Consider the following 9,802-nt stretch of genomic DNA (forward strand, 5'->3'; position numbering starts at 1 on the left):
TATATAGGGCAATGTTTCATGAAACTTGTCAGTCACTGACAGTATTGTGTTAAGCGACTGAAATCCTTTGATTGGCTGAGAGCAACTTTGTCAGTGAAAATCGCTGAAAGAACACTTAATGAAATGCCCCCATGCACTCACCTCAGGGTTCTCAGTCCCATATTCACATACTTTCACATAATCATAATGTATTTCTGATTTCCAGCATTAATCCCATATACTGTAATTTAATCTCGATTCTTTGCATCCCAAATACCATTTGGGAGAACATTTGGGAGAAAAAGAAAGCCGAAAAAGCCGAAATGACGCCAGCGCGAGTAAAGGTTCAGTAAAATTACATTCATGCAGTTCCCCCCCCCCCCACACACACAAACACACACACACACGTACACACACACACACACACACACACACACACACAAGAGCAAACTTATTGTGTGGATAACAGCGACAAGCGTATATAAGGGAATGATTTTATCCATTCACTGTGATTATGATTTTATGATCATTTTATTGAGGTGGTGGGTTACCAAAATCACTCAGCATTGGTGAGTTAACAACAAGTTCAGCTCGGTGAAAGGAAGCAAAGTGGTAAAATATTCCTTAAGAATATTTTTTCGCAATCTTACTCAAGATCACATAATGTATGAGAATTACGTCTCCTTTAGGAATTGGAGTATTACGAAATAAGTCGATAATACAAAGAAGAAACTGGGTCTAAATTCAATATTACGAAGTGTTTAAAAAGAAAAACAATTACTAGTAAGTCAATATCTGACTTTCAAACTAGCGTTCGCGTCTGATTCCATATCCATGTCCAACATCCATGTGATGTCTAATGTCGCCGATCTGTAGAGAAAAAGAGATGACGGAGAAAGGAGATGAATTGAAATCACACCAAACTTTTATCACTTGATTTTTGGAAAACATTACCCCTTATTACCATAAAATCCATTATGTCCTGCCAGAGCTATACGACCGTGTGAACAGCTCAAGCGGATGAAATTTTTACCTTATTAGTAATGTATTCATATATTTGCGTATCATTTTCTACTTAATTTATTTTCATATAATGTATGTGTGTGCTCATATCTATACCTGCGTATGTGTTTGCGCGAAATGCATTTACATTTACGTATTTATTTAGTTATACATGTAACATATTGTCTGCGTGTGTGATATGTGTACACTCTTGCATCGCTGTATTGGGAATAACGTTATCAATAGCCGTAATGACGTTATAGTGGCGTAACAATAATGACGTTATCGGAAGGGCGGATAGGAGAGCTGAATGAGGAATGGTCTTATTTAAGTTTCAGATATAACATGCTTCCATTTTTTTTTTTATATCGCCGTACTACATGTATTTTCATTTCATTTGTTCGTTCTTACCAATGAAAAATTGTATTTGTGTTACAATCATAAATTCCTATTTCCACAGTGCTAAAATATTACTCGCTAATGGAAATATTCTTGTTCATTGAGCACGACAAACTAAACCAGTGCTGAATATTCACATGGTATATGATATGATATATATATATATATATATATATATAATTATATATATACAAAATTTATATATGTATATATATATATACATATATATATATATATATATACACATACATATATAATAGTATCATACAGCATTACCATAGAGCCTGTGTTGTAGTACTAGTGCCTCCTTGGCAAATCGAATTGCCGTTGTTGGTATTATTTGAATGGGAGTGAATAATTATTACGGGAAAAAAAAAAGGTGCGTGAATGCATTACTTACTTCCAACGAACTTCTGACGATTCTAATGAACCATACTGCAGCCTGCTTTGACGACTTTTCCCCAGTCAACGTCTTCCTGGAATTCGTCCTCGGACACGGCCTCGGGAAAGGCCCTCGACATACGGAAGGCTGGTGGACAAAAGGGTGCTCACGTCATTACCATGATTGCGGCAACGGGCAACAAAGACGCAACGATGGCGAGTATGATAAAAACGATGATATTATTTGTATGATGACGATGATAATGACCATAATTATCATTATAACAAGTGTCATCAATATTGTAGATATGATTATAGTATGTTATAGTACAATTTATAATACCAATGTTATTTCTTTTGTTTAACAAAAAATAAAGGGGGCCCAAGCCCTGTGCGCCCCCACCCCCGGATCCTCCAGTGAATGTGAACAGTATACTCTTTAACAGTAATCATTGTTGTCATTGTCACTCTTCACAATCATCATGAATTCGGTTGTCAATATTTTATATTTTTCACACCAGAAATCACAATACTAAGACTTTAGATGGTTACAGTAAACATTATTAAGAAGTCTTGAACCTAATAATGATGACAGGGAGCAATAACTGCACACCATAAACATAATAAAATGGGAAGACGCATGGATATAGACATTATGAGAGGGGAAAAAAAAGAATCCTCCTATATCTATCTTGGTTACAGACCAAGGGTATATATGAAATTATCAAGGTATCAGATTGATGAGCCTTATTTTGTGAAATTTCTTGTTAAATTTTTATCTAGTGAGGGAAGCACATGAAATTATCCAGCAACTTGAAATGTAGTTTTTGAACGGATTGTTACATTCTCCGAAAAACCTCAGTGAGTGTTTTACTAATCTTTCTGCATTCAATTCAATTCAATGTTCTACTTCTTTTTCGACAAGAACATTATAGACATAACTTTTTTAGGTAACAGAAAATAAGGTGCGTAAAACTATGTAAGATGAAAAGAATGTACAATGATTGTAGCACCTTACAATAATTACATATTATCATAAAACTCAAGTGATTAGAACTAAGTAAACAGTATGTAAAATTCGAAAAATGGAGGGACCCACTAAAAAGACATAGCTGGTAGGATGTGGGCCCCTCAGAGGAAAAACATCAGTTGAGAGCAAAGTAAAAGTCTGGAAGCCCACTAGAAAGAAAAATCTACAAAAACAGACAGATATACACACAAATAAACATGAAACAAGACTGGAATAGGAGTAACAGTACAACGGAGAATTGACTATTAGACGAGACAAAGTGAGGCAAAGGTAACAGAAAAGAAAAGAACAGAACATGACAAAAACGTTCAGCAGAGACAGCGATCTTGTCAGAAGTATGTCGAGAGACTGGGAAAAAGTGACGCGAGAAAGAAAAAGGTAATAGAGATATAATCGGAGAAATATCCTAGCCTAATATGAGTATAATAACAAGAGCTAAAGTATACGTTTGAGCAATCAATACGTAAAAACGTAGGTTCTTAGATAAGGAGTTATAACACCTGGTTAATTCAATTCAGTAGAATTATAAGATTGCAATAAAAAAAAAATTCAGTTTCCTTTTGAATGAGTATATGGAGGGGGCATTTTTAATATCGGGATGCAGGGAATTCCAATAACTTGGGCCAGTATATAGACAAATGTGTTCTTGGCTAAAATCGTACGAAAAAAGGGTAAATGATATTCATTAGAACGTCGAGTTGGATATTCATGAAATGAATGACTTTTTTGGAACATGGAATTGTAAACATCAGGAAGATAGTTATTGATATACATATACATAAATTGTCCTAAATTAAATAAAAACAAGTCTCTAAATTTTAACAGCTTATTAGAAGCAAACAGTGCATCTGTATGAGAACGTATGGGAGAATAACAAATGACACGGAAAGCTTTTTTTTTTTTTTTTTTTTTTTTTTTTTGCAAAAGGAACACTCTATCCAACAAATTTTGGTGCGTGTTGCCCCAAATTAAAACTCCATAATCAAGGTAAGGCACTATTAATGAGGAGCATAACATAAGCAATGATTTTTTTTTTTTTTAGGGAAACACAATTTTAGTCTATTGATAACGCCTGTATTACGTGAAATTATATTACAAATATAATCAATATGCAATTTCCAAGAAAGTTTCCCATCTACAATAACACCAAGGAATTTAAAATGTGAAACTCTTTCTAAAGGAGTGTCATCCCAAACTATGTCTGTACTTAAAGTGCCAGCAGTATTACTAAAAAGCATATATTTCGTTTTTTGAACATTCAAAGAGGGCTTATTAGCTCTAACCCAATTTGTTACTTTTTTCAATTCGCTATTAACCTTTTGTACAAGAACATCAATATCACTGTGGACTAGAAATACATTAGTATCGTCGGCTAAATGTATAAATGAAAGAGCTTCAGATACATTACAAAAATCATTAGCAATACGTCCATCATATAATTGTCTATATGTCTATATACACGCTTGGTTGAGCACAATGTCAGGGGGAAACGTCTACGTTCAACGCTCCTAGAGTTGCAAAATCAATTTAGTTTATTGAAAGAATTTTACACCAGACATTGTTACCAATGCGTATTAAACAGCATATGATGTGTGAACAAACGAGGTAGTTGGTAATATTTTGTCGTGTTTCCACCCTGCAAAGATGAAACAAGAAATGCTAAAATGTAAGCCTATATACTGGTGATATGGCACAAATGCATATGCTTTATTCATTAAAGATTTTAGCACTATTTGTGAAACTTCTTTCACATCAACCCCCCCCCCCCAAAAAAAAAAAATGACTCTTGTGACTTTTGGAAATTACCATTTTGTGTTCAATGTGTGCTCACTCGTGTAAGACTCAGCACATCATTCTCATTCTCACTCAGAAGCTAATCAATATAGTATCTTAGGAATACCCCTACCAGTTTATTCTGTTCAAAATCATGTCGTTAAAAAGTTACGCTATTGTGATTGGGGTACATTGTGTATAATAATGTAATCATTTTATAATTATGTGCACATATGATTTTGTATAATTTCTTCGATGGGAGTAAAGAATCATTGATTTTTGGATTCAGCTGAATTGAATTGAACTAAATTAAATGTGATTTGATTTAATTAAATTGAACGAAATTGCGTCTGCCTTTTCGGCTAGATTTTTTTTCTAGCTTACCTAGCTCTGCGTCGGATGCACCATGTACCAGCGCGCATCCTTTCTTGGCTGCTGACAAGGCTTTCTTTCCATAATGCTTCAGAGAGCTCCAAAAGCTTTCGGTGCGGAAGTTATCTACGTGAGGAATTTCAGTGAACACAATGGCAGAGTAAAATATTGTTACTAGAGTGTCAATTTCATCATTGTTCAGTGACCTTGTTCTGAATCATTATTACTTTCCTGCTGAAAAAAAAATTCGAACATAACAAAAGATACAAAGATCAACCATTAGGCTTATATATCCGAATGTAATGGCACAAGCTGATGATCTATTGTTAATTTTCTTTAAGTCCTTTTCCTTTAATTGCGTATTGCATGATGGCTTTTACATGCAGACAAAAATGAGGGGGAATATAATAAAATGACAATGCTCGATAGCTCAAAGTGTAAAAGTTACTATTGCGTTGTCAGACTCAACATAAACTTTCATATTGTCAGTAGCTGGTATATTCAACACTGAATTTCCTAAATATTCACAACAGCCACAGCCCAGGGACGGCTGTTCGAAGTCAAGTTTATAGGAGAAAAAAAAAACCAAATAAACAAGTATTAACCTTTGCAATTAATAGCTCTTACCATTAATATCTGCTTTGCGGGAAATAATAGTTAAGAGCACATGAACAAGTCGCGCATATTGCCTGTAACTAGACGGATGTATTGACACTTAGACGACTACTCAGATGGCTTGATGAATTTCATTTTCAGGTATCACTCTAATTCTATAGTTTTTCTTTTCTTTCGTCAAATGTTGCCCACCTATACTGTATTTTTTCAACGTTAGCGAACCATAATTTTAGTAACGTTTGCTTTCCTCCTATCCGTATTAAACTATATGGCCCGAATTCACGAAGTTAATGAACCATGGTCTAAACCATGGACAAAAACCATGGAGTGCCAAGTGTCAAACGGAATATTTCGTTACGAAATTGGTCATTTCGTCGACAAAATGACTGTTTCGTTAACGAAATTATCATTTCGTGGACGAAACCAATGTTCATTTAGTTACAAAATGTTGTCATTTCTTTACAAAATAATCATTTCATCGACGAAATGACGGATTTCGTAGCGAAATATCCCATGCGACACTTGGCATTCCATGGTTTTTGTCCATGGTTTAAACCATGGTTTCATTTGTACCACCTTCGTGAATTCGGGCCAAGGTGTCTACACTGTCTCAAACTGTTCCTCTTGCCATGTCACAATTGGCAATTATCGCTCGATTTTTTTAAACCCTTTATATGCAGCCACCCAAATTCACTTCCGGGGTCTGTCAGATGTCCCCCCTATGTTATTACCCCCCCCCCCCCTCCAAAAAAAAAAAAAAATTAAAAAAAAATAAAAAAATAAAAACCAAACAAACAAAACAACAGTTGTACAAATATCATAATGTAGTTCTTTTCTTTCTACCGTACAGCCATAGCAGCATGCTTATTACAATCGTCATCTGTTACACTATATTTTTCACATTTTGAGAGATAAAAGGGTTTTTCTATTAAGAAATGGAACGGACAGTTGTTCCGCGTACTACTAGGAGCAGATGCGAACTTTACCTTTGGCCAGGCTTTCCAGAATTTCCTTCTTCAGGTCTTCTCGGCTGGGGGCCGAGCTGCCGAGAGAGACGGTTATCAGGAGGCCGAGCAGTACCAGGGCGAGCTTCATGATTGTGCTGGAAGGTTGTTCGTACACTGCAATAATTTGAATAAAGGAATGATTTATATTCTGGAAATTGCCTGGTGCCATGCAGGCATTAATCAACTTTGATTTGTTTACTCTGTAGATTCCGATATAAAAACGATAATAAGGTAATAAATGCAGATCATATAATATCGACAATGGTAATGGCGGCTATATTACCTTGGGTGTAGCGCACACGTATGTCCGTGTATGGACCCATGTGGCGCTTAATTCGATACCGACATAAACGGTTGATAAAATACTCACATTTTGGTTATCTGATTATGAATATATACCGAGTACGTTTTACGTACGCGTTTTGTTTCATAATACTGTTTCACAGGAATACTGCGCGTGTTCTTCGTCATCTGACATGATAAAGATTGGCTAAAATGTGGTAATCATTCCAACTGAGATATGTTAACTATTCCCTACCTTCATATAGGTGGCAGTAAATTGTATAAATACCAGACAAAAACAACAGGCCGTTGATAATATAAATAAGTATATCATATTCTGCTTAATAATGACAATATCACGCAAACAAAAATAAGCATTCATCTACAATCATTCTGTAAAAGCAAATAAGCTTACGTTATCACCTTGAATGTAGTCGACGAAAAGCCGGATTCAGCTATTACGAGTCTCTGCTGTCGAATGTTGAGACAGTTGAGAAGAGCACGATGAAATTCACAGCGTTTTGCTCACCTATTTATATCTTCTAGCAGCCATACATTTCTTTGGATGAAATTTGTTGCTACCACGAGTACTATACTATGACAGGTTGATGAATAGATATTTTTGGGGGACTGTTAAACTCTTATTCTGTCTTTAAATTTGACAGTGGTAAGGGAAGAAGGTGTCCGGATGAACGAGAACTTGACGATCAAAGAAGAACGGTATAGTTCACGCAGGAAGTATACGGTGTCTCACATATGGTCTCAGACTTCGTGTTACAGGAGATTAATCAACTTTGTCATATTTCGTTTTCTTTTGTTTGTTTCTTTGTTTGTATTGTTTGTTTGATTTCACATTGCTGCGGGTTCCAAAGTCATAGTTTTAGCACTCCCCCCCCCCCTTTTTTTCTTCTTGTTTACAGTGCATGCAACGTGGTGAAAGATCACTGTCGGTTTTTTTTCCTCTTTTTCTTTTTTTTTTTTGTTTTGTTTTGGGTAGAGTGTAATAAGATGAATAAGTTTTTCTTCTCCTCCTTTTTATTGAATTAAATTTTATTGATAAAAATAAGCAAAGTAGAAGCCGGGTGACTAAATTATGCATTGTATAGGGCAATTGGGCCATGACGCGAGAAAAGGGCCCTTAGGGCATTAAACAGCGAAAATGAGTTTTCACCTCCATATTGTAGAAGGAAGTCTGACGTATTTGGATATGAAAACCTTTTTCTGAAATTTCAATCCTAAATGCCCCAATTACGACATTAAAAACCGCATGTTTTGTTAAAATCCTGTCACTTTTTGATGCGTCTATGCATGTGCACGTAGTTAGCTAGTTGACCTTTTTTTGCGCGTATTGCTTTGTTGAACTTCCGCGCCGTTTTCTGGCGTTTGCGCGTAGCGGCGCTAAGGGCCCTTTTCTCGCGTCACGGCCCATTATATCAACAACATAAATATGAATGATTGACGTTTCAACAATGAAAAATATAACATCAACAGAACCATAACAAATATATAGCATCTTATCAAAACGCAAATATAGTAAGAGGAAAATTAATGAGCAAAATGCATTACTTTAAGATAATTGCCATAGTTATCAATGTACCTATACAAGCACACACATACACACAAACACATGCACATCAACCCACATCTCTATAGATACCCATTAATGCTCATCTCATTCGCCCATTAACTTGTAAACATTCATATATCAAACAAACAAGGATTATAATTTCCTGATTATAAAAGTCCCTATTGATAGGAAATCATAAGTACAACATTGATGAATTCAACATGCTGACAAGTTTCATTGAACAATTCCCCCCCCCGAAAACAAACAAACAAACAAAGGAACAAAAAGCAAACAAAAAAAACAAAAAATAACAAAAATCAACAACAGATAAAATCAAACAATTCTGTGACCAATTTCAATTATGAGTGCCTGGACTCTAGCTCTCGGCTTTAAGGTTTGCGACTTCATTTATGTGATAATGGGGTCTTGCGTGAGTGTGTGTGTGTGTGTGTGTGTGTGTGAGTGTAGCCTTTAGCCAATGCGGTCTGGGCTTACATCCCCTGTGTGTCTGAATCGAGACTAATTGCGATACAGCAACGAACACGGTCGGAGGGGCCGCAGGCCCCGACTCGCCGCTGACGCGGCTCGGTCCAGCGATCACTGCAGTCACGCACACTGCGTTAGTCTATTTTCAGACACTGTTGAGAGGCAAACAGCGCGCGAGGCCTTGTCCAAAGGCTAGTGTGAGTGTGGCCACAAAGGAACCAGTTACATTCTAATGAGCAAGCCACCACGGGACCGATTATTTCCTTGCTTTACCTTCCAAGCATGTCAAGAGAAAGTATATAGCTACGACGTGGTTGAACACGAATTCCCGTCACTTCAAATCTCACAGCCGAATTGACGCCAGCCAGTAAAGGCTCAGTAAAATTACATTCATGTAGTTCCCCCCCCCCACACACACACACACAAACAGACACAAAAGCATACACATGCAAACTTCTTGGCCCGAATTCACGAAGGTAGTACAAAATAATGAAACCATGGTTTAAACCATGGATAAAAACCATGGAGCGCCAAGTATCGCACGGAATATTTCGTTACGAAATTGTTCATTTCGTCGACAAAATGACCGTTTCGTTAACTAAATTATCATTTCGTGGACGAAATGTTCATTTAGTTACAAAATGTTGTCATTTCGTTACAAAATAATCATTTCATCGACGAAATGACTGATTTCGTAAAGAAATATTCCATGCGACACTTGGCGCTCCATAGTTTTTGTCCATGGTTTAAACTATGGTTTCATTTGTACCACCTTCGTGAATTCGGGCCATTGTGTGGACAACACCGACAAGCGTATATCAAGGAACGACTTTAGCCATTCACTGTAGTGATTATGATTTTATGATCATTTTATTGAGGTGGTGGGTTACCAAAATCACTCAGCACTGA

General features: G+C 36.3%; 1 protein-coding gene across 1 annotated transcript; it reads right to left on the reverse strand.

Moving 5' to 3' along the window:
* Window positions 1-491: 491 nt before the first annotated feature.
* Window positions 492-6,992, reverse strand: LOC140243736 (uncharacterized). Its single transcript, XM_072323401.1, has 4 exons — window positions 6,538-6,992; window positions 4,949-5,062; window positions 1,781-1,909; window positions 492-849 (listed from the first exon to the last, which is right to left on the reverse strand). The coding sequence occupies exons 1-3, from the start codon at window positions 6,725-6,727 to the stop codon at window positions 1,803-1,805; spliced, it is 411 nt and encodes a 136-aa protein (XP_072179502.1). The 5' UTR covers window positions 6,728-6,992; the 3' UTR covers window positions 492-849; window positions 1,781-1,802.
* Between the last annotated feature and the right edge of the window lie 2,810 nt (window positions 6,993-9,802).

The sequence above is a fragment of the Diadema setosum genome, chromosome 20, assembly GCF_964275005.1.
Source record: "Diadema setosum chromosome 20, eeDiaSeto1, whole genome shotgun sequence".
NCBI classification, from domain to species: Eukaryota; Metazoa; Echinodermata; class Echinoidea; order Diadematoida; family Diadematidae; genus Diadema; species Diadema setosum.

What these genes read in the sequence shown, in the direction of transcription:
- LOC140243736 (XM_072323401.1), bottom strand. Translation starts at nt 6,727, where the DNA reads ATGGCACCAGGCAATTTCCAGAATATAAATCATTCCTTTATTCAAATT. An exon ending in TCTGGAAAGCCTGGCCAAAG is followed by an intron (nt 5,063 to 6,537) that starts GTAAAGTTCGCA and finishes TTCCTCACGTAG; the next exon opens with ATAACTTCCGCACCGAAAGC. An exon ending in TGCATCCGACGCAGAGCTAG is followed by an intron (nt 1,910 to 4,948) that starts GTAAGCTAGAAA and finishes TTTGTCCACCAG; the next exon opens with CCTTCCGTATGTCGAGGGCC.